The sequence below is a fragment of the Podarcis filfolensis genome (assembly GCF_964270895.1).
Source record: "Podarcis filfolensis genome assembly, chromosome: 14".
Lineage (NCBI taxonomy): Eukaryota > Metazoa > Chordata > Lepidosauria > Squamata > Lacertidae > Podarcis > Podarcis filfolensis.
This window is the reverse complement of record NC_139616.1, coordinates 50,846,495-50,872,154: the sequence shown is the minus strand read 5'-3', so window position 1 is coordinate 50,872,154 and position 25,660 is coordinate 50,846,495. Positions and strand designations below refer to the sequence as shown.

The 25,660-nt window shown below is 46.6% G+C and overlaps 1 protein-coding gene across 2 annotated transcripts in view; it reads left to right on the top strand.

The window, feature by feature from the left end:
* Positions 1–22,577: 22,577 nt before the first annotated feature.
* MMD2 (monocyte to macrophage differentiation associated 2) overlaps positions 22,578–25,660 on the top strand; it is a 38,354-nt gene continuing 35,271 nt past the window's right edge. The window contains exon 1 of one of the 2 annotated variants that reach the window (XM_083585894.1): positions 22,578–23,464. In XM_083585894.1, the coding sequence (XP_083442020.1) occupies positions 23,418–23,464 (47 nt within the window). In that variant the 5' untranslated portion in view covers positions 22,578–23,417. Of the gene's footprint in view, positions 23,465–25,353; positions 25,499–25,660 lie in introns of those variants that run through there. The other variant, XM_083585893.1, reaches the window with a different exon arrangement.

The following is a 25,660-nucleotide window of genomic DNA, read 5'->3' as shown; positions in this document are numbered from 1 at the left end:
GGCGCATCGGAAGATGGCTGACAATAACATCTCTCCGACCCACACGAGGTAATTTGGAGGCTATGATGGGGGTAATTAGCCTCCTTAACCCCCCCAGGATTGTGGGGGGGACGGCCCTTGCCTGCTGTGCCCTATACCACCCCCGAATTTGTGGGGGTGGGGGCACTAGGCACAAAGCCCTCCTGTGGGATTCCGGCACTCCTGGACGCCATCCCTGATTCGCGCCGCTAGTTGCAAGCATCTTCAAAAGAAACAATTTGGATGAGATAAATTGCACATGCTTCAAGGAAAAAGGGGAGTAAAGACTGCTGACAGAAGAGATCTCTGATAACAAGACAAGAATAAAATATGAGAAGATACGTCAAGATACGGTATGACTGAGGGGGGAGGGGGGAAAAAACCTGCCTTCCTTTTTCTTATGTGATTTAACAAGAATCCCCTCCCCTAATGAGTCAGAAACTAAGGACTTAAGCTGTGGATTTAAGGCTGTGTGGAGATAAACTTTCGAACCAAAGCAATGTTTCAAGATGAAGCTGGAAAGCTAAGAGTTTTGGAATGACGCAGTTAAAAATGCCGTCACCATTTTGGGAGGCATTGTTGGAGCTCTTGGGTCTGGGAGGAGAAAGAGAGAAATAGAGTTGTTTACATATCGTGGATCAACTTCTCGGTGGGACTTAAGAGCGACAAATGCCAAATTTATGATGGAAAGAGCGATGTTATCTACGAAGGAGATATTTGGAAACCATCTGGACTTAGTGGAGGAACGGGAAATCCACACAGGATTATTATTTTGCTTATCGGCTTAAGGAGACTAACAGAAGAGATCATAAAGGAAAAATAGAAATTATATGAACAAGATATGATGTGGAAACACCAAGATAAGACTGGATAGAATTATGAATTTTGTTTGGACTGATTGGGACTGATTTGGACATTAACGCAGTAATAAGAAGATGATCTGAATCCCCCTTTGGATCTTGAAGTATGGGTTCCCCCAACAAAATTTAAAAATTTGGCTTTGTAATTTGCATGGCGCCGTTGTGAATGACAAGCACTGTCGCTGAGTCTGACAAGCGCCACCGTTGTGAATGACAAGCGCCGCCGCTGGTGCGGTGCGTCTTTGGTAAATGAACGCACAAAGTCGAAAGTCCTTTAGTGAAACAGTAGGTATACATTTTGGTAATACCTAGGTATATGTGTTTGACCAAACTGCGGGAGGCAGTGGAAGACAGGAGTGCCTGGCGTGCTTTGGTCCATGGGGTCACGAAGAGTTGGACACGACTAAATGACTAAACAAGAACAACAAGGTATATGTGTACAGTGGTACCTTGGGATGCGTCCAGAATCTGTTCCGGAGCCCCGTTCTCATACTGAATAGAAAGGAAGACGCGACTGCGCATGCATGGGTCACGCTTTGCTGCTTCTGTGCATGCGTGTGACGTCATTTTGAGCATCTGCGCATGCACAAGTGGCGAAACCCAGAAGTAACATGCTCTGTTACTTCCAGGTTGCCGCGGAGCGTAACCCGGAAGTGCTCAGCCTGAAGCACATTCAACCCGAGGTATGACTGTATTTTGTTTTTCTAGCTTGATCAAAATTATTTATAATTTCACAACAGGTAGACAGTTAAGAGCTTAGGCAGCTTCAGCGGCAGGCGCCTGGCGCCCCCCCAGAATTCGGCACCTGGGTGCCCCGCACCCCTTGCACCCTTGGGTAAAGATGGCCCTTTGGACAAGATTAAATGTTCATGTAACTCCCCCCCCCAAAAAAACCCCACAAATGGTAGGAGGAAGCTATTTTGTTCCTTGGGGCTATTTCTGACTTCATCAATTGTTGAGGCAAATTGGATTATCCAGGAGACAGAGAAGGAGAGGATGAGGCAAGGGGAAGGCGGAGTGACGGAAAACAGCCTCTCATCTCGGCCTTGGGAAGGGTGGCCTCCATGGACTTCTTCATTAGCTGCTAAGGAGAGCGGTCTGCTGGCCCGAGAGCCTCTTCCGAGGATGCCAGGATCGGTTTGCATGAAGAACAACAGACGGCAGTGGTGGGGAAGAGTGGCTATTAAAGAGCCGCAAATTTTAATTGAGAGCCTCGCTGGAGGAAGAGCGTCGCTCAGGGCCTTTTAATTTCCCAAGCTCCTGGTTGGACTTCAGCGGCTGGGCTTGATTTCGCTGTTGACCAAAGTTGTGTCTGAAAGCTCTGGCTCTAAACACACTCCTCCTGAGTAAGCCTCATTGAGCACCATGGGACTTGCTTCCCAGTAAATGTGCACATTAAGTATGAGCTGCACTTCTGTGCTAAAAAAAAAAAGGTAAATCTGAATATCACTAGTCAAACAGCACTGATGCTCAACTCTTGCAACAAGACCACCCTGATTAAAGAGTAAGGGAGACACACGGCAGCTCAGTGGTAGAACACATGGAGAAGGTCCTGGGTTCTAATTCTGGCATCTCCAGTTAAACAGGATCAAGTAGCATTGGAAAAGTCAGCTGTGTGAGACCATGGAGAGCTACTGCCAATTAAAGCAGATGGTACTGGACATCACCTTGCCAACAAAGGTCCGTATAGTAAAAGCTATGGTTTTCCCAGTAGTGATGTATGGAAGTGAGAGCTGGACCATAAAGAAGGCTGATCGCCGAAGAATTGATGCTTTTGAATTATGGTGCTGGAGGAGACTCTTGAGAGTCCCATGGACTGCAAGAAGATTAAATGGATCCATTCTTAAGGAAATTAGCCCTGAGTGCTCACTGGAAGGACAGATCCTGAAGCTGAGGCTCCAATACTTTGGCCACCTCATGAGAAGAGAAGACTCCCTGGAAAAGACCCTGATGTTGGGAAAGATGGAGGGCACAAGGAGAAGGGGACGACAGATGGTGGGACAGTGTTCTCGAAGCTACCAGCATGAGTTTGACCAAACTGCAGGAGGCAGTGGAAGACAGGAGGGCCTGGCGTGCTCTGGTCCAGGGGCTCACGAAGAGTCGGACACGACTATACGACTAAACAACAACACTGGAGTACTTGGTCAAATAGGCTGAACTGGTTATAAGGCAATTTCTTACTTCAAAGGTCCTCAGGTACTGAAACAGAAACCATTTAGGGGTGAGATATTTGGGGAGTAACCACACTAATGGCATGTTTGGAGGGGAGTGATAGACCTGCAACAGATGATGAGGTAACTATGTCCCTTTCTGATCAGATGAGTACAAGAGCTAGGACTACTTTTTGAGAAGCCATTGGAGGACATTGGTAAAAAAAGAAAAACATTTTAACCAGCTTCATGTTGTACAGACTCCATTCCTTTCTCTGTCTTTTTTCCGAGTGCATGTTCTGAAAGTTGGGCAATAGGGGCAGTACAGGATTCCTTTTGGTGTACCGACCTCCCCGCTGCACCAAGGATTCCCTGCCCGAGCTGCTTCAGGTCGTGGCGGATGTTCTCCTGGAGACACCTAGCTTGGTCATCCTAGGGGATTTTAACATCCATGCCGACACGACCATACAAGGGGCCGCTCGGGACTTCGTGAAAAGCATGGCCTCCATGGGGCTGTCCCTGAATAAGTCTCGCCCAACCCATATCCGTGGACAAGCCTTGGACCTGGTGTTTACCTCTATGGATGTTGGTGATCTGACACTAAGTAAAAGCAAAACGAAAGAAGTGCCATGGACAGATCACTTCCTGGTGCAACTGGACTTCTCTGTGACCCATCCCCTCTGCAGGGAGGTGGGACCAATTCGGATGGTCCGCCCCCGCCACTTAATGGATCCAAATGGTTTCCAGAGAGTGGTAGGGGATGCTTTATCCCATGTTGATGGCCTTTCAGCTGATTCCCTGGTGGCCCGCTGGAATGTAGAGTTAACCAGGGCTATTGACTGTTTGGCTCCGAAGCGCCCTCTCCGATTGCATGGAGCCCGGACAGCCCCGTGGTTTTCCACGGATCTGAGGGCAATGAAACAACGTTGAGACGGCTAGAGCGCCGGTGGCGGATAACTCATTCCGAATCTGACCGGACACAGGTTAGAGCTCAACGTCGAGCCTACCAAGTGGCGATAGCGACGGCGAAGAAGAATTTCTTCACCGCCTCTATTGCATCTGCAGAAAACAGCAGCAGGAGACTTTTTCAGGTGGTTCACAATTTAGCGGAACCACCTGCAACATCGGGGCCCAGTACGGGCCACATGTTCTGCAATGATTTTGCAAAGTTTTTTGCAGATAAAATCGCTCAGATTCGGGAAGAAGTAGACTCCACCGTGGGAGCAGGGCCGGAGCGGGAGAGTGCTAGAGTTTTGTCCAGTCAAGTTGAGTGGGATCAATTCCAATCTGTTACCTCCGAGGATGTGGACAGGCTGCTTGGACGAGTGAAACCAACCACCTGTCTCCTGGATCCTTGCCCATCCTGGCTTATAAAAGCTAGCCGGGAAGGACTGGGCGATGGGCTTCGTGGGGTGGTGAATGCTTCCCTCCGTGAGGGAGCCTTCCCAGACCCGCTGAAAGAGGCGGTTATTAAACCGCTTCTTAAAAAACCATCTTTAGATGCGGCCACGATGGCCAACTATCGCCCAGTCTCAAATCTTCCATTCTTGGGCAAGGTGATTGAGCGAGTGGTTGCCGAACAACTCCAGGCACGCCTGGAAGAAGCGGACCATTTGGATCCCTTCCAGTCGGGATTCAGGCCTCATCATGGGACTGAAACTGCCTTGGTCGCACTGGTTGATGATCTCCGGCGGGCTAGGGACAAAGGTGAGAGCTGTTTCCTAGTTCTGCTGGATCTCTCAGCGGCGTTTGATACCATCGACCATAACATCCTTCTGGACCGTCTTGAGGGGCTGGGAGCTGGGGGCACTGTCATACAGTGGTTCCGCTCCTTCCTCCTGGGCCGTGTTCAGAAAGTGGTGGTGGGGGATGAGTGTTCAGACCCCTGGGCTCTCACTTGTGGGGTACCTCAGGGTTCTGTCCTCTCCCCCATGCTTTTCAACATTTACATGCAGCTGCTGGGAGAGATCATCAGGAAGTTTGGGCTGGGTGTTCATCAGTATGCGGATGATACCCAACTCTACCTCTCTTTTAAATCAGAACCAGTGAAGGCGGTGAAGGTCCTGTGTGAGTGTCTGGAGGTGGTTGGAGGATGGATGGCGGCTAACAGATTGAGGTTGAATCCTGACAAGACAGAAGTACTGTTTTTGGGGGACAGGAGGCGGGCAGGTGTGGAGGATTCCCTGGTCCTGAATGGGGTAACTGTGCCCCTGAAGGACCAGGTGCGCAGCCTGGGAGTCATTTTGGACTCACAGCTGTCCATGGAGGCACAGGTCAAATCTGTGTCCAGGGCAGCTGTTTACCAGCTCCATCTGGTACGTAGGCTGAGACCCTATCTGCCTGCAGACTGTCTCGCCAGAGTGGTGCATGCTCTGGTTATCTCCCGCTTGGACTACTGCAATGCGCTCTACGTGGGGCTACCTTTGAAGGTGACTGGGAAACTACAACTAATCCAGAATGCGGCAGCTAGACTGGTGACTGGGGGCGGCCGCTGAGACCATATAACACCGGTCTTGAAAGACCTACATTGGCTCCCAGTACGTTTCCGAGCACAATTCAAAGTGTTGGTGCTGACCTTTAAAGCCCTAAACGGCCTCAGCCCAGTATACCTGAAGGAGCGTCTCCACCCCCATCGTTCTACCCGGACGCTGAGGTCCAGCGCCGAGGGCCTTCTGGCGGTTCCCTCATTGCGAGAAGCAAAGCTACAGGGAACCAGGCAGAGGGCCTTCTCGGTAGTGGCGCCCGCCCTGTGGAACGCCCTTCCAGCAGATGTCAAAGCGATAAACAACTACCTGACATTCAGAAGACATCTTAAGGCAGCCCTGTTCAGGGAAGTTTTTAACATGTGATATTTTACTGTATTTTTGGTTTCTATGGAAGCCGCCCAGAGTGGCTGGGGAGGCCCAGCCAGATGGGCGGGGTATAAATAATAAATTATTATTATTATTTAAAAAATTAAATTTTCCAACAAAAGTAGCAAAAAACCAGAAAAATAAATAAATAAATACACAATAACAAATACAACATAGGAAAAAATACACAAAAACAATATCAAATCCATAAAATGGGATTTTCCGAATCCCGTGACTTCCCTCCACCCCCACCTCTGGTTCCTTAAGTTTTCTTTTCAACTGCATATTATTTCTACTCCAAAATATTTTTAACCTCAAATTTCCTGTAGTATCTCTCAAGATTACAAGTGTTCTTAAAATTCTGCCAGTGTATTAACCTGTTCACAGTACTTTTGTAAATACATAATAAACATTTCCCATTCTTTTTAATTTTTTTTGTCATCTTGATTTCTGAGCTTTCCGGTTAGTTTCGCCATTTCAGCATAGTCCATTAACTTGGTTCGCCAGTCTTCTTTAGTCGGGACTAATAGTATTTAGTCTTTGGGCTAATAGTATCCGGGCCATTCCCTTCTCGGACAGGACTGATTGTGCTGTTATTTATCAAGAAACATTCTCCACCGCTTTATAATTAAAAAGATATATTCTAACTTCTAGGCTTGCCTACCATAATGTGCTTCATGTCGTACTACCCTTGAACATAACTCAGAGCAAAACGCAGCTGCCCACATTTTCAGCAGATGTATACAGGATGCGCTGCTATCCCTTTTGCACTGGCTGCCTCTATGCTTCCAAGCCTAATTCTAGGTCTTGTTTTGACATCTAAAGACATGACACCCCACTAGGGCTGCCATACGTCCGGATTTTCCCGGACATTAACGGGATTTCAAAGGCGGAATAAACGCCCAGGGGGAATTTCCGAAAGGCAGCGTTTTGTCCTGGATCTTTGGAGTTTGTCTAAAAAAAAAAAAGCTCAACAATTAAAAAGCTCAACAACTTTTGGGGTGTCCTGGTTTTTACTTTTTGAAATATGGCAACCCTAGACCCCACAAACCTAAGAAACTGCCTCTCTCCCTATCAGGTATCTGCCCATGGGTGTCATGCATCATATATAACACACAATTCTTGGGTACAATTCCAGACATCTTTGCTCTTAGGCAGGCACCCTCCCCATATTTGTTCATACTTGCCCTATGTTAGGATTTTGTACTACTCCAATTGGCACCACTGGAGGGCACTAAAATGTAACAAAAAAAATAACAAATAAAAAGTTTCAACCAGCAGCCCCAAAGCCCATCCTTTATGGACGGACTCTTTACCTGCCTTAGGGCAGATATTCTCAGACCGTAGTCCAGGGGTCAGCAACCTTTTTCAGCCGTGGGCCGGTCCACCTTCCCTCAGACTATGTCGTGGGCTGGACTATATTTTGAAGAAAAAAATAATGAACGAATTCCTATGCCCCACAAATAACCCAGAGATGCATTTTTAATAAAAGCACACATTCGACTCATGTAAAAACACCAGGAAGACCCCATAAATAACCCAGAGATGCATTTTAAATAAAAGCACACATTCTACTCATGTAAAAACATGCTTTGCAGGACACCTTTGGGAGAAGAAAAGGCTCACAAATCTGGAGTGGAGTCCCTAAGATGTTTGGATGGGTTCTGGTACACCTCCGTCCGGCAACTCCTGCAGCCATGAAGATGCGAAACATATTACTCTGCTTTCTTTTGGACCACATCAGCAAAACCAAGAGTGGGGTCTTGTCATCTGGGCAGCCCGGGACCTCCAGAAGCACTGCCTAGGCTTGCACCCCGGAAAGGCCACGTCAGTGTGCTGCTAACACAGCAAAAACAAAGCGGGAGTTACAAATTGCCAATCTCTGCAGCCGCAGCAGGCGCTGTGATTCTCTAGCAGTTTGGCGTCGTCCCCGGAGATGCATTCCATTGTCTCTTGAGACAGAAGGATGCCAGCAGACTGGAGAATGCTTCAAATAGACTATTGTCATTGGCAAAGTACAAGGGTACCCTAAAATATGGAAGTGGGTGGGAGGTTAGGAAACAGTTCCTGGTGCAGGAATCAGAATTGTTGCATGTTCCCCAATCTCTGAGCAGCAAGAGACTCCAGGGATGCCTGTGCTTTCCAAGGGCCAGGTTTCCTTCGAATGAAGGCCAACGGAGACTGTGATGCCTTTAGGATATCTTCTTCTTCTTTCTTCTTTGGTGATCACTCGTAGCTGAGTAAGATTGTCTTCCATAAACACGGTTTTAACAATGAGTCCGTAAGTGACTGTGGAGGCCAATTCTGGATCCACGTGTCCTTCTACAGTGGGAACATCAGTTTTCGGGCAGGAGTTGATCACAGTGTGGATTTGCCAAGCGTGCCTTCCTCTTAGCACGTTTCTCCCTTGCGTCCTGAGTTCGAGTGTCTTCAAAGTCCAGGACACCTTTGGTAAAGGCTGTTCTCCAATTGGAGCGCTCACAGGCAAGTGTTTCCCAATTGTTGGTGTTTATACTACATTTTTTTAGATTTGCCTTGAGACAGTCTTTAAACCTCTTTTGTTGACCACCAGCATTACACTTTTCATTTTTAAGTTCGGAATAGAGTAGTTGCTTTGGAAGACAATAATCAGGCATCCGCACAACATGACCAGTCCAGTGAAGTTGATGTTGAAGAATCATTGCTTCAACACTGGTGATCTTTGCTTCTTCCAGTACACTGGTATTAGTTCGCCTGTCTTCCCAAGTGATGTGTAAAAAATTTTTGGAGACACCGTTGATGGAATCTTTCAAGGAGTTGGAGATGGCGTTTATAAGTGGTCCATGTTTCACAAGCATACAGTAAGGTTGGTAGTACCATCAGTAAGGATGTAGTCTCCAGTACAGTAAGGATGGTAGTCTCCATCAATAGCTTTGTAAACAAGCATATTGGTTTCCCTGCGAATGTCGTGGTCCTCAAACACTCTGCACTTCAATCGGGAGAAAGCCACACTCACAGAGCTCAGGCAATGCTGGATTTCGGCATCAGTGTCGGCCCTTGTGGAAAGATAACTGCCCAGGTAGGAGAAGTGATTGACATTTTCCAACATTAAACCAACATTCATGATGCACAGAGTTTCTTTAAAGCCTCAAAGACCATCTATGGGCCAATAAATCATGGCATATGCCCCCTACGCTCAGCAGATGGTACCACACTTCTAAAAGATAAATAAGCTATTGCACTGCGCTGGAAAGAACATTACCAACATCTCCTTAACCGCAACTCCCCCGTAGCCTTTAGGATATATGGTTTTATTTATACATACAGTGGTACCTCGGGTTAAGTACTTAATTCATTCCGGAGGTCCGTTCTTAACCTGAAACTGTTCATAACCTGAAGCACCACTTTAGCTAATGGGGCCTCCTGCTGCTGCTGTCGCGCCGCCGGAGCACGATTTCTGTTCTTATCCTGAAGCAAAGTTCTTAACCTGAAGCACTATTTCTGGGTTAGTGGAGTCTGTAACCTGAAGCGTATGTAACCTGAGGTACCACTGTATATTCAATCTGAGCATAGGGTAGAGGGGCTCACAGCATTAATACTCCCATAGAGCTTGTGTCCCCTTTAGGTTTCCATGAAAGCCCCAAAACACAGCTTTGGGCCCAGCACAGACCAGAGATGTCTCTCAGGTTCCAGCTTCCAGCAACAGTCCAACTTGCACATGCAACTCTCACATGCTCAGCCCCATGTAGCCTGTTGTTTCCGGTCAGTTGAGTTGGGAAAGGGCCCATCAACTTGCATCTATGGCAGCCTTATTTCTGCTTTGGGTTAAACCACAGAGCCTAGGGCTTGCCAATCAGAAGGTCGGCGGTTCAAATCCCCGCAATGGGGTGAGCTCTCGCTGCTTGGTCCCTGCTCCTGCCAACCTAGCAGTTCAAAAGCACGTCAAAGTGCAAGTAGATAAATAGGTACTGCTCCGGTGGGAAGGTAAATGGCGTTTCCGTGTGCTGCTTTGGTTTGCCAGAAGCAGCTTAGTCATGCTGGCCACATGACCCGGAAGCTGTACGCCGGCTCCCTCGGCCAATAAAGTGAGATTAGCGCCGCAACCCCAGAGTCAGCCATGACTGGACCTAATGGTCAGGGGTCCTTTTACCTTTAAATAGCTGTGCTCAGCTGCCCAGCTAAGGCCAAGTTCACCAGGTTCCCTCTTACACATTCTACCCTGATAGATATGGGATTGCAGGTTTGGAAGGAGCCTAGGGTTATCATCCAGACTGACCTTCCCCCCCAAAAAAAAACAAACCTATAGCAGAATATTAAAAGCACGGGAATTCCACATTTCACCCATAAAATTGCATTTGTGAATAGCTGGAAGAAGCTGGGCTCAAGCCCATGAACATATAGCGAACGTCTGTGTGGGTTGGCGACTTAAGATTCTCCATCAATTGCCTGAGAATTTTTCTCCCAAGAGACAGTCCGTGACTCAGTAGGATTGCTCTGTTGGACGCCTGTGAGATCCTCGCCGTTCTGTGGTTGTTCTGCTGCTGGCTTCAACAGACACTCGTTTCCATAACAACCACATCCAGGCTTTAAAAATAGTAACTTATTTTTCATTCAGCTCGTCTCCTGCCCTTAGGACCAGGTCTATTTTTGTCCTGGTGGTTTATTTCAGGTGTCCCTCTCTCTTCTCTCTCTTCCCAAGTGAACTCTGTGGGCCCCCACCTCATGCTGGGTTCACAAAGGGACAGTGTGTGTGTATTTCCTTCTTCTAGGGTTTCCACCCAGCCAGAATGATTGCACATCTCAGTGTATATTTGCACCTATGGGATCCAACGGGACTTATTCTGAGTAAATCTGCTTATGATGTAGCCCTTTATGACCCTTTGTGCTGCTCTGAACTCTGCACATGCTCAGAGCTGCTCAGCAGAATCTTTTTTTCCAGAAAAAAATTATTGATTTTAACAGATAAAACATACAAAAGAAAGAACATTACAATACTAAAAGAAGAAAAGAAAACAAAAAACATAAATAAAAACACATATTCCTTCTGAAGTTCATTTTAAATTCCATTATTAACTGACTTCCTCAAATCCCTCCTAACTGAATTTCATTGTATCACCTTGTAACAGTTTTCCAAAATCATCTTTCTACTACAATTTACTCCTTCAATTTACTATCTTCATCTCTTTTCTTATTGACTTAAATCCATATTACTATACAACATTCTTATTCTAATCCTAGGCCTATTTGATACTTTCAAGTTCCTTCTAATTATCTTATATTGCAATATTTAGCTAGATAATCTTTAAATTTCTTCCAATCTTCTTGTTGCTCCTCTTCTTTCTGATTGCGGATTCTTCCAGTCAGGTCTGCCAGCTCCAAAATCTCCAACATCTTCACCTGCCATTCTTCTACCGTTGGTATTTCTTGAGATTTCCAATTTTTAGCTAATAACAGTCTTGCCGCTGTAGTGGCATACAAAAATAGTCTAACATCTTTTGGGGGGCAATTCCAATCCTATTATTCAGCAGAATCTTTCAACGTGAAGATGGCAGACACACTCTTCTTCCCAGTTTTCCCTCCAATATCTTTTCCACCTGTTTCTTCAGTGTCATCTGCCAAGGTTTGCGTGAACGCTGGGTGGTTGCTGGGGGTTCTCACAATGGGAATAGCTGGAACCCCAATGTTTTACTGCTCTGACCAGTTTTCAGACTTTGAGTTATTGTAAGTTACCATGTATATGTAGGTCATCGTTTCAATAATTCAATTGCAGTTTTTGAAGCATTTCTGTATCCTTCTGCTGTGCTGAAGAAGAATAACATGAAACAGTGGGCATATCCAGAATCATTGTTCACTACGTCTGTTTGCAGACCACTTCGGCAGCGTTGGACATCATAAAACAAAGCTTTACAGCTTGTTTTCTCCAGAAAAGAATCTTACCCATTGCTTCTTTCAGAGACTTGCATAGCCCACAATGACTTTCAGAGACCTATAAGACTTACGTTTATTTGGTTCTATGTTTTCAAGAGTGCATATTCTGTGACTTTCAGAGATTTAGAAGATTTCTGTTTATTTGGTTTTGCATAGAGTGCATATTTCATATATTTCATATTGTTCAATGTTCTGTATAGATTATATAAAGATTATATTGACATCGCATTGTTGGACTTGCTCATCGTGTTGCCTTTTGATATTACTGATATTTGTTTGCAACACAGGGGTTAATTGTTTGGTTACTTATTGCTGACCAGTTTTTTACTTTCTGCTGCTTGATAACCAGTACTTAGATCTGAAAAACCAGTAAACTCCAGATGGCTCCAGGTTTCACTCCTTCCTGAGTGGACAGATCCTGCTCTGACTCCACACCTGCTTGCTGGCTTCCTGTTTGCCTCCTTTCCTTCCTTCATAGGTTCTGTCCTCCTCCTTCTATGATTTGCAAGCTTTTACCCTAGCTCCGTCCAGGAACTGCAGGTATTCAATACAATATTGTCTCTTGACTTCACAGCCCGTGATGTGACTCCTAGTTCCTAACCCAGCTCCACCTGCACCTTGCTGGTTTCTGACCAGATTCTGTTCCTGACTTCCCCACTTCTGATTTGACCAAGATGATCAAGGGTCTGGAAACCAAGCCATATGAGGAATGGCTGAGGGAGTTGGGTGTGTTTAGCCCAGAAAAGAGGAGACCGAGAGAAGATACGCTGGTCATTTAAAATATCTAAGAAGTGGTCACATGGAATACGGAGCAAGATTGTTCTCTACTGCTCCAGAGGGGAGGACCAGAACCAATGGATTCAAGTTACAAGAAAGGAGATTCCAATGAAACATTAGGAAGAACTTTCTGGTGGCAAGAGCTTTTTGGCAGTGGAACAGAGTCCCTTGGAAGGTTGTGGACTCTCCTTCCTTGGGGGTTTTAAAGCAGAGGTTGGAAATGTAAAGAAAAGGAGGGGACTTTTTATCATATGTGGTGGGAATGTAGAGAAATTTTAAAAAAGGGAAATGATATATAATGAATTGAAGAAAATGTTTAAAATGACATTTGTAAAAAAAAAACCAGAAGCATTTTTGTTAGGGATTGTAGGACAAGACCTGCCAAGGAAAACGAAGAATTTATTTATGTATGCAGCAACAGCGGCAAGAGTCTTGATAGCACAAGGATGGAAGAAGGAGGAAATCCCGACAAAAGAACAAAAGAGAAATTGATGAACTATGCAGAACTGGCGAAACTGACATACAAACTGAGAGATAAGGACAACTGTGACTTTAAAGAAGAACGGGAATTTTTTACATATTACTTAAAAAGACAACAAAATGAACTGGACTCCTTGGCAGGTTTTGAATAAACATACACAAATCTATTGATTGTTAATGTAATAGATAGATAATGTAAGGAGTTATACAATTTTACAGTATGCAAAGAACAATATGAGTTGAGAAATCAGAGAGAGGAGCCGAGGGAAGTCTGGGGAAGAGGGAGAGAGGGTTTGATGGGGAGGTGGGGGGAATGGGGGGAAATAATGAATATGAGACGTTTTGATATGTTATGTTGAAATTGTTAATTAAAATTTTATTTTAAAAATAAATAAATAAAGCAGAGGTTGGATGGCCACCTGCCAGGGGTGGCCAGTTGTGATTCCTGCACAGCAGACGGTTGGACTAGAAGATCCACAATTCTGTGATGCTCCTGATCTAGTTGATCCAGCTCTACCTTGGACTACTCAGCTTCTGATCTGACTCAGTCCCTGACTTCGCAGCTTCTGAGGCAGGTCCACTTTTGCCTTGCTGGCTTTCCCCCTGCTTGCTCCCATTCCAGCTCCCTTGGCCAGCCAGATCCTGTTCCTATTCTCCTTGCTATGGCTTTTCCCGTAGCCCAACCGTAGCCCTATAAATGTATGCACATACACACACACAACCATGCACAAGCAACTGTTCTGTCCTGCAGCCCAACTGTGGAGGTCTATAGATATATATATAGAGAGAGAGAGAGAACTATTATATGTACAGACATACATACACTATCATATACAAACAATCATTTGGATAATCAATTTTTTTTTAATCTGCAAGCTATGCAAGGACCAAAGGTGTTGTTCAGCTACCAAATGGGGTGTTGCTCAGCTACCCAGGAGCAGTTTTAGCAGGATGCAAGAGGTATTTCTGGGTTTAGCACTACAGGCTCACAGCCTTATTTCTGGTTCCTAGGCAGATTAGTGCCACATACCTCAGCAAAAGTGATTAAGAACACAATAATCAGAACAGCCTAATCAGCACCGCCTCTAAATGGGGTGGTTGCAGAGCTGTTGTTCTCCATTCTTATTAATTAGCAAAACACTTGTCATTAGGAAAATTGAGGGGGCAGGTGTGGAAGAGAGGGCTTCTTCTAATATAGTGGTCTCTTTGGGGTGCTGTTAGCTTGTCCATTAAAAAAAAAAAATATCTGTGACGTCAATGTTTCAAAAAGATCCATATTGAAAATTCTCCAGTAATGGGCTATGAAAAGTTTTGTTAGACAATGCTGGAGCTCCTGGCAAAATGTAGGAAAGTAAAGCCATTCCAGGATCTGGTGAGACAGATTGTTTGGTGATCTGACTTATCAGCTGGAAGATTTGATCGAGAAGGGGAGACTCAGCAGGCACAGTTCAGGGTTAGGAGGAAACTGATTTCAACTCATAGTCAGCTATGATTTCCTTAGCTGAGAAACGGATTGTCACGGCTCACGATCTGCATGGTGAGGGACTCTGAAAGAGGAGAAGGTCCAGGCTGCTTCCTTGGGTGGAGAATAATCAGCATCTTTCTAAGGATCCTCTCACCTGGAGGACACAGCCCTGCCACCATCCACTGACTAAGGTGGCAGTACCAATGGCAGCACCTCTGTCCCCTCAGTGCTGTGAATGTCTGCAAAATAAGGTGAGGGCCCTTTAACCAGCCAACCAGCTTCTCCAGGGAGGTGGTAACTACCAGGCTCCAGGTCTGGTCTGCCTATATTATGCTTTGGCTGCCTCTATGTCACGGTCCGGTTCACGGGCGATCAAAGTCCTGGCTGGAGATACCGGGACCAGGGGCAAGATGGCGGGGTGGGAGCAGGAACGGGAGTCCAGAAGCCAGGAGTCAGAAAGCCAAGAGTCCGAGGGTCAGAGAGCCGGGAGTCAAGAAGCCAAGGGTCCGAGGATCAAGAAGCCAAGGGTCCAAGGATCAAGAAGCAAGAAGCCACGAAGTCAGGGGTCCGAGGATCAAGAAGCAAAGAGTCACAAAGTCAGGGGTCCGAGGATCAAGAAGCAAGGAGTCACAAAGTCAGGGGTCCAAGGATCAAGAAGCAAGGAGTCACAAAGTCAGGGGTCCAAGGATCAAGAAGCAAGGAGTCACAAAGTCAGGGGTCCGAGGATCAAGGAGTCAAACGCAGCAAGGCAGGGAACGTGTTGCTGTGGCAAAGAGCCGAAGGGAAAATGCTGACCTTATATCCCCTCCTGGCTCTTGCCACCAGGTGCTGTGAGTTACCAATGTGCCTCACCTGTGAGGCCGCGCCTTGCCTCTTCAGAGCAAACTTAGGAAGGCCCCAGTCCTGCGAAGTCCTATTGGTCACAGGGCCTGGCTCCTGCACTCACTCCTGACACTCTAGCTCCTTGCTGAGACAACATCTCTCTACAGCTTTCTTAGAAGGAGAATCCTTCAGCTTTCTGCAGATGCTTGTCGCTGTCCAAGGTGCTGTTCTTCTCCCTGACTTACAGTGTCAAAGAACTGTAGAGTTGCAAGGGACCCAAAGGGTCATTTGGTCATTTAGTCCAACCCCCTACAATGGAGGAATTACAACTAATCACAGCTTTCACTAGACTTTCCCTGTGAACCTCAAGTGCCCACAGAACTGGGCACAGTGTCCCACTGCACGTGTTTGTCCAGGCCAGAAGCACTTTTATTTATTCCATCGTAAATACATAAGAAGGGATGCGGGTGGCGCTGTGGGTTAAACCACAGAGCCTAGGACTTGCCGATCAGAAGGTCGGTGGTTCAAATCCCCACGACGGGGTGAGCTCCCATTGCTTGGTCCCTGCTCCTGCCAACCTAGCAGTTCAAAAGCACGTCAAAGTGTAAGTAGATCACTTTGTAGATCCTCTGGCGGGAAGGTAACCGGCATTTCCGTGTGCTGCTCTGGTTCACCAGGAGTGGCTTAGTCATGCTGGCCACATGACCCGGAAGCTGTACGCCGGCTCCCTCGGCCAATAAAGCGAGATGAGCGCCGCAACCTCAGAGTCGGTCACGACTGGACCTGATGGTCAGGGGTCCCTTTACCTTTTTAAATACATAAGAAGAACCTGCTGGATCAAGCCAGCGGCCCATTCTGTTCTCACAGTGGCCACTAATGTGCCCCAGTGGGAAAAGCATGAGAGCCCTCTCCTCTCCTGCAATTCCCAGCAACTGGCAGAAGAAGAAGAGTTTGGATTTGATTTCCCGCTTTATCACTACCCGGAGGAGTCTCAAAGCGGCTAACAATCTCCTTTCCCTTCCTCCCCCACAACAAACACTCTGTGAAGTGAGTGGGACTGAGAGACTTCAAAGAAGTGTGACTGGCCCAAGGTCACCCAGCAGCTGCATGTGGAGGACCGGGGAAGCGAACCCGGTTCACCAGATTACGAGTCCACCACTTTTAACCACAACACCACACTGGCATTCAGAAGCATTGCTGACCCTGACCATGGAGACAGAGCATAGCCACTGTGGCCAGGAGCCATCGATAGCCAGATGGGCGGGGTGAAAATAATAAATTATTATTATTATTATTATTATTATTATTATTATTATTATTACACTGTGAATTTGTCCAATCCTCTTTTAAAGCCATCCAAGTCGGTGGCCACCGCTGCCTCCTGTGGCAGCGAGTTCCATGGTTTAATTCTAAGGGCTGGGGTTGCCATAGCAGGAAAACCCAGGAGAGATTATTTTCTGCTTGCTCTGAAGCTCATAAAGGAGTTCCCCACCTGCCCTGCCGCCCCGGGTTGCTGCAGCAGCTGAATAATACTGATTCCTAAAGACACATCCGGAAACCAAGGAGACTGTATTTAAGGTATCTCAGGGAACAGGAACCTGAAGAGTCCTCACCCCACCTGCCCCAGCTACACTGAGCTGCAGCCAAGATTTCTGCTGTGGTGTTGATCAAAACGGAGAGGCATTTGGCACTGGAAATTCCTGCTCGAAGGAGCAAGTCAAGTCATGCTAGCAGGCCAGGGGAATCCGGGGCTTAAATCCTGCCGACGCCAAGAGTGAAATTAATTTGGAAGTCTTAACAGTGTGCTTAACACTCAGCGCAGAACTGCACCGCAAAAACCAACATAAGATTTAGTGTCATTAAGGAACTCGGCAGGGAAGAAGGAGGTCATGTTGGTAGAAGAGTAGCCAAAGGAGCAGGGTTTTGTGTATTCTTTAATAATAACCAGCACAACATTAAGAAAGCTGCTGTTTCTGCTCAGGGCGTCTTATCAGAAAACTGCTGGCTGCCTTGCACTGAGACTTGGGCTGTTGCTCCTTTGAACTCTATATTGATACCTCGGGTTAAGTACTTAATTCGTTCCAGAGGTCCGTACTTAACCTGAAACTGTTCTTAACCTGAAGCACCACTTTAGCTAATGGGGCCTCCTGCTACCGCCGCGCCGCTGGAGCACTATTTCTGTTCTCATCCTGAAGCAAAGTTCTTAACCTGAAGCACTATTTCTGGGTTAGCAGAGTCTGTAACCTGAAGCGTATGTAACCTGAAGCGTATGTAACCTGAGGTACCACTGTACTGACAAGAAGCACCTCTCCAAGGTTGACCATGTGCATACGCAATAGACAATCTTTATAAAATCCCTTCAAACCATAACAAGTACAAAATGAAATATTTAGTCTCAAAGTCTCTGAAAATCTTTAAATGAACTGAGGTACCAGACTTACAGGAGCACTGTTCCACAACATTTAATATTTTCATTTACATATATTCATTCGATATAAGATGGGTTTATGAAGCAATTCTATATCCTCCCACCACGCTGATGAAGAATTATACGAAACGGTAGTCAATATCCGGAATCTCTGTTCAGTGTTGGACATTGTATTTGCTGAATACACAAAGCTTCACAGCTTGTCTTTCATCGTACAAAGTTTGGTACCTCGCTTCACTTAAAGATTTTCAGACACTGGGAGACTCCAAGACCAGAGAGAAGAGACGGTGGAAGAAGATTGGAAGAAGTTTAAGGAATATTTGAAAAAAATATGTTAATATTTAATCTTAGAATAGCTTTGGAAGTGAATATAGGCTGTAGGGTTAGAAGCAGAAGAAAGTGTATTTTAAAATAGTATTATTTGTAAGTGATAAAATGTGAAGATTTTTATGGTAAAAGTAAGCATGATTAAAAAATGGTTAGAAATTATGATATATGTAAACTGCTAAAGATGAAGTATAATGAAAATCAGATAGGTGGGCTTGGGGAAGCCCGCTTAACAATGTTTAGAAAAATAAGGATATGACAAGAATTTGTTCGTATTGTTTGTCTCTTCTGTTTGTGTTTTTTATTTTTGTTACAAAATGAATACAAAATTGGGGGGGGGGGAATGTAGGGACACAGTCCACAGGATGATTTGCAAGGGATCAAAAACGAGGGACTGTCTGCGCTCAAGAGCAACTATTGGAGCCTCTGTGATCTGCAACCCTGTTTTCCTGTGAGAGCAGAAGCCCTTGCCTGGGAAAGCGGTTGCTGCCGAATGTGCCAAGAGAAAGCTGACCTGTTTTTGTTGCTTTTTTGTTTTGCTGAATGAATGGAAGCGGCTTTCTCCTCCTCTCCTCTCACCACTATGTTCTCAGCCATTCTGTATTGTGCTGTTTTTTTCCGGGATGGCTCACGCACTGTTGAGCAGCCTGGAAGGAGGCTGAGAGAGCCAGGCCGTGTTGCTCCCAGAAGTGATGGATCCAAAAAAAGGGGGGGAGATGGGAGGGGGGAAGCTTTCTGAGCTTCGTACCCTGAATGCTTTGCTTCACAGCCCCCCCCTTGGAAGGGTACTGGAGCAAAAGGAGAGAGCAAGCTGGAGTGCAAAACCTCCAGTGGATTCAATTGGAGTGCATCCACCGCTGTGTAAGGGTAGAATATAAGCTGGCGGGGAAAGACAGGATAGAGGAAATGTGGCTTCAGTGCAGAACTATGAGCATTCTGCACTCTGGTGCTCAGGCCAGAGGGGTGTTTTTTTGGAAGTATGCAGGAAAACTGGGTCCAAATGCCCTCATTAGGCTAAGGTTACCAGATTTTTTCAAAGAATCCGGGGTCACTTTTTTTAAAAAAGAGTTTTTTAAAAAAAAGTTATTTAAATTTTTTTAAAGAAGCAATATCTTCTCTTCTGTGATCTCCTCTGTCACACGGCCTTCCTCTGGGCCCTGGCCTTCTCTCTTGGAGCGCTAGTCACCGTGGAGTAAGTTCGGGTCGGGCCTGGGCTCGGCCACGTGTCCTTGCCCTCCGGGTGCTCTCCTACCTCTCCTCAGTGCCAGCGGAGCAGCAAGGTCGGGGCTCCCCTCTTTTTTCTCCTTCCTCTTTCTCTCTCTTCCTTCTCCTCTCCTCCTCCTCCCTGCGTTGGCTCCGGGGTTTTCATGGCTCTGGAGCACCGCTGGGCACTCGGCCAGGTGGCTGGGTTCTCTCGCTCCCGGCTTGATTTGGGTTGTGGGGGGGGGGTGTCAGCAGTTCCCCCAGTTGATGTGCCGGGCGTCCCCAGTTCCCCCCCCCCGGCAGTGGCACCCCCCATTCTGCCTCACCGGAAGTCCCCATATGATGTGTCTTGTGCCGTTGAAGCAATCACACAACTTTCATTCCCTACTGATAAATCTACAACACTTAAAATATAAATCCGGGGACATTAAATGAAATCTGGGGACATTCTGGGGACGGATTTTGTCCGGGGACAGATTTGTGAATCTGGGGACTGTCCCCGGGAAATGGGGACGCCTGGTAACCATACACTAGGCCCCATGTTCCCTTGGAGGAAAGGCAGGATATACCGTATTTTTCGCTCTATAAGACGCACTTTTTCCCTCCTAAAAAGTAAGAGGAAATGTGTTTGCGTCTTATGGAGTGAATGCAGGCTGTGCAGCTATCCCAGAAGCCAGAACAGCAAGAGGGATTACTGCTTTCACTGCGCAGCGATCCCTCTTGCTGTTCTGGCTTCTGGGATTCAGAATATTTTTTTCCTTGTTTTCCTCCTCCAAAAAACAGGTGCTTCTTATGGTTTGGTGCGTCTTATACAGCAAAAAATACGGTAAATGTACTACTACTAGTAGTAATAGCAGTAATAATTTTATTATTTATACCCCACCAACCTGGCTGGGTTGCCCCAGCCGCTCTAATACTAATAACATTTAAAAGATGCACATTTGACGATGGTAAATAAACAATCAGTGCATACTGCACAAGCCTTTTAAGGCTTTCTGATGCATTGTCCACATCGCTGTAAGCCATGCCAAATCCAGAACAGCCAGAATTTCAGAGGGTTGCAAAGAGGCCTTGCAACTCCTCCACCCCCGAGAGACAGCTATCCAGCTTCTGCTTCCATATTTCCATTGCTGCCTCCCAAAGCAGTCTGTGGTCCCCCGTTGGACAGCCCAGATCATTAGGCCAAAATGATCCACTCCGTAAGAACACGAGAAGGTCCTGCTGGATCAGGCCCATGGCCCATCTAGTCCAGCATCCTGCTCTCACAGTGGCTGAACAGTTGCTTGTGGGCAGCGGCAAGAGTCTTGATTGCACAAGGATGGAATGAGGAAACCCCGACGAAAGAACAGTGGCAAGAGAAATGGATGAACTATGCAGAACTGGCTAAACTGACATGCAAATTGCAAGACAAGGACAACTGTGACTTGAAAGAAGACCGGGAGCCTTTTACAAATTATTTTAAAAGACAACAAAATGAACTGGACTCCTTGGCAGGTTTTGAATAAACATACACAAATTTATTGAGGGTTAACATAGTAGACAGATAATATAAGGATGTGTACAATTTTACAATATGCAGAAATTAATACAGTGTATAGGTTGAGAAATCAGAGAGAGGAGCTGAAGGAAGTCTTAGAGGGGGGAGGGAGAGAGGGTTTGTGGAGGAGGTGGAAGGGGGGGAATAATGGGGGGAAATAATGAAGATGATTTGCTTTGATAATTTGTTACATTTAAATTGTGTATATATATATATATATATATATATATATATATATATATATATAAACAGTTGCTTGTGGGAAACCAGCATGCAAAATTCGAGCACGAGAGCAACTCTCGCCTGCTGTGGCTTCCAGCCACTGGCGTTCAGAAAGAGGGTTGCCACCTCTGGTGGGGGACACATCATGCTCCTCCTGGGGTAGTCTGTCCGCCTTTGGTCCCCAACCTGCGCTCAGCTCTCACCTGTGGCTCCTAGAAGCTGTCAGCATGTGATAGCTGCCACACCCAGATAAACAATTTGGGTTGGTTTTGACAGGTGAGGGTAGTTGATGCGTCTCAAACCCCCAGTGAGTTAGGGACTGTAGGTTGCTTCCACAGAACTACAACTCCCAACATCCCCAACAAGCCACAGTTTCCAAGATTTTTGGGGGGGGGGGACCGTGTGCTTTAAAAGCAGACACTCACTCTACATTTAAGGCACACCAAAGCAGAGACATCACCTTGCCAAAGCCCTGTATACCGTACTTTTTGCTCCATAACACTCACTTTTTTCCTCCTAGAAAGTAAGGGGAAATGTCTGTGTGTGTTATGGAGCGAATGCCTGCGGGTGGCGGGGGGATCTGCTGCAGTCGTGAGCAGAGGATCTATGGTTCCCCTTCCTTCCCTCCTCCATGGTTACAAAGCATGGATCCACATGGATCCTCAGGATTTTTGCATTGGGCTACTCCAAATTCACTGTCAGATCACATGTCTGTGGCCACAGCATGAACCACAAAAATCATATATCCACTATTTCGTTTAGAATATTTTTTTTCTTGTTTTCCTCCTCTAAAAACTATGTGCGTGTTATGGTCTGGTGCGTGTTATAGAGCGAAAAATATGGTAGTTCAAGCTATGGTTTTCCCAGTAGTGATGTATGGAAGTGAGAGCTGGACCATAAAGAAAGCTGATCGCCAAAGAATTGATGTTTTTGAATTCTGGTGCTGGAGGAGACTCTGGAGAGTCCCATGGACTGCAAGAAGATCAAACCTCTCCATTCTGAAGGAAATCAGCCCTGAGTGCTCACTGGAAGGACAGATCGTGAAGCTGAGGCTCCAAGACTTTGGCCACCTCATGAGAAGAGAAGACTCCCTGGAAAAGACCCTGATGTTGGGAAAGATGGAGGGCGCAAGGAGAAGGGGACGACAGAGGATGAGATGGTTGGACAGTGTTCTCGAAGCTACCAGCATGAGTTTGACCAAACTGCGGGAGGCAGTGGAAGACAGGAGGGCCTGGCGTGCTCTGCTCCAGGGGGTCAGAAGGTCAGACACGACTAAACGACTAAACAACAACAAAAGACACGGCTTCTCCCCAGAGAATCCTGGGAAGTGCAGTTTGTTGGGGATGCTGGGAGTTGTAGTTCTGGGGGAGAAACCCCCCAGAGAATCCTGGGAACTGGGGCTTGTTAAGGATATTGGGAGTAAGGACCCCCCAAACTAGAACTTCTAACACCCTTAACAAACCATGGTTCCCAGGATTCTTGGCGAGGCGGGGCAAAGCCCTGCGCTTTCAGCTGTACAGTCGGACGAGCTGCCAGCGCGCGCAGTTCGGCTCTGCCCTTATTAATCCAAATCCGCTGCTATTTGATCCGCGGGCGCGCACTATATCACCGGGGCTGCCTTTATTTATAGCTCCCTTGCTCATGCCGATTGGGATCCAACAGGCGGCTTGGGGACCGGTTGCTCCGGCCACTTGGAGCCCCGGGGGTCCGTCCTTCCTTCCCTCCTTCCCTCCCTCCCCTCCATCTCCCCTCCATCCATCCATCTATCCTTCCTCCCTCTCTCCTCCTCCTCCTCCTCCTCCCTCTCTTCCCTCCTCCAGAGCGCTAATCATCTTGTTATTTCGCGATCACGACTCAGCGCGCGGCTCCTTCGCTCGCCTCCTCCTCGCTCCAACTCTGCCTGTTGGATGCGCTCTTTCGCTCCTGAGCCTCTCCAGACGGGGTGCCTGCCGGCTGCTTCTCCCCCCTGCGCAACAGGGCTGCAGGAGAGAGCGACCCAGAATGGCCAGGATTTCTGCCCCCCCTCCTCCTCTTTTTTTAATTATAAAAAATTAAACCCCCTCTGAAAACCAAGATCGCCTGCCTGGCTTTGGGAGACGCGAAGAAGTGAGATTTCATTTGTGGGGGGCATTCATTTTTTGCTCCCGACCAGCTCAGGCAGAGGAGCGGATGAAGTTCCTTGGGCTGCCTGCTCCGGAGGGAGGCTGCCTCTTCGTGGCTGGGACCACCCGGGACCCCCTCGCGGGACACCGAGGATCCGAGGACGGGGGTCTCTCCCTATCGCCTCCTCCATCACTCCTGCCCTGGGCCGCCATCCTCCTCCTCTTCCCTCAACACCGCCCAAGCTGGATTCTGATGGAATTAAAAAGATGTTTGTGTCCAGCCTCCTGGATTTCCAGAAGACCAGATACGCCAGGTAAACGTCTCCTCGGGAGTAAGCCCTGCTAGGTGCAAGGCGCTGGCTCCCCTGTAAAGGGAGAAATGCTGTCTTAGCTTTGACTTCTCGGTGAGGTCTATCTTGCAATCCCAAGAATCTTTGCTCAGAAGTAAGTCACCCTCTCCTCAATTTCTTACGTATTATTATTAATAATAAAAACATTTATATACCGCTATTTATTTATTTTTAAACCCCAAAACAACCACAGCGGTTTACAATGATAGTACATCAAACAATACATAAACTCAGCAGGACTTCCTGGTAGATGCTCTTAGCATGGCTGCCTTAGAGAGCGTTAGAGGAACGTCGGGTTATATTGATGGAGTTGTTTTCTTCAGAACAGCCTTGCAAGGTAGGCTATAGCATGTATCCTTGATGACACAGGTGAGCTGAGAAGGGCTTGGATAAAGCTACCTGGTAGGGGGACTAGATGATGCTAAGTCAGGGGCGAAACTAGGCTTTATTTCAACCGGGTCAAAGACCCAGTTTGACTGTAACTTATGCTTTATCCTTGGCCTTTTGCCCCCCCCCCCCCCCGATAAACTTTGAAATTAGCTTCTGCCATTTTTCAAGGCAATCATCTTTCACCATTACTGGGCTTTATTTCAAGCGGGTCAAAGACCCAGTTTGACACCCCCTCCACCTGTATTTGCATACACACACACACACAGGCTGGGAGCAAAAAACCCAGCTAGCCTTCCCTGCAGCTCTGGCTCTGGCTACGTGTGTGTGTGTGTGTGTGTGTGTGTGTCTGGGGGTTGCAGAGCTTCTGCAACTTTTAATTGTTCTGTAACGGGGAGAGTTGCTAGGCATGGCCCCCAACATCTCCTTAAAAGCTGCCAGCAAAGGAGAGTTGATCGCCTCTCAAGGCAAGGCCCTTCCACCATCAAACAGTAATAATAATAATAATAATAATAATAATAATAATAATTTATACCCCGCCCATCTGGCTGGGATTCCCCAACCATTCTGGGCGGCTCCCAACAGAATATTAATATTAATACAGTGATACCTCGGGTTAAGAACTTAATTCGTTCTGGAGGTCCGTTGTTAACCTGAAACTGTTCTTATCCTGAGGTACCACTTTAGCTAATGGGGCCTCCCACTGCCGCCACGCGATTTTTGTTCTCATCCTGAAGCAAAATTCTTAACCCGAGGTGCTATTTCTGGGTTAGCGGAGTCTGTAACCTGAAGCGTCTGTAACCCAAGGTACCACTGTAATAATAATAATAATAATAATAATAATAATAATAATAAAGTGATAAAACATGAAACATTAAAAACTTCCCTAAACAGGGCTTCCCTAAACAGTATTTGCCATTCGCAAGCGTTCCCCCCACCCCGGTGTTTAGCTAAAATCTGCTTCCCATCGATCTCTGCCTCTCGGCTCTCAGCCTGTCCTCTAGACTCAAGTGACAGAGAAAAAGCCTGCTTCATCCTCCATGTACATCTGTAGAGGTGAGTCAGATGTGGCATATTGAAAGTTTATATTAAAAAATTTGCCTGGCATGGAAAAAGTGGATAGAGAAAAGCTCCCCCCCCCCATAACACTGGAACTCGTAGGCATTCAATGAAGCCGAAAGTTGGAAGGACAGATAAAAAGAAAGCCCTTTTTCATGCAGCACAGTGTTAAACTTTGGAACTCCTTGCTGCAGGAAGCAGTGATGAACTAGGATGGATTTAAAAGAGAGTTAGACATGGAGGAGGGTGAATCTGTCAATGACTGCTAGCTATGACTATGCCCTGGAAGGAGCAATGTTTTCAAATACCAGCTGGTGGAAACCACAGGCGGGGAGAGGGCTGTTGCTCTCAGCTCCTGCTTGTGGGTTTCTCACTGGGCCATCTGATTGGCCACAGGTTCATAAAATCATAGAGTTGGACGGGATCCCGTGAGTCATCTAGCCCACCCCCCGCCATGCAGGAATCTCAACTAAAGCACCCAAGACCATCCAACCTCTCCATAGAAACCTCCAGTGATGCTGCAGTAGATGGGCCGTTGGCCGGATCCTGCAGGTGCTGTTTGCATGTTCGTTGGGGGAAACACTTGGGCTCATAGTAGCCATCATTCACGTGACTGGTGAGGCTGAATGCAATAATAATAATAATAATAATAATAATTATTATTATTATTATTATTATTATTATTATTATTATTATTATTTATTTATACCCCAC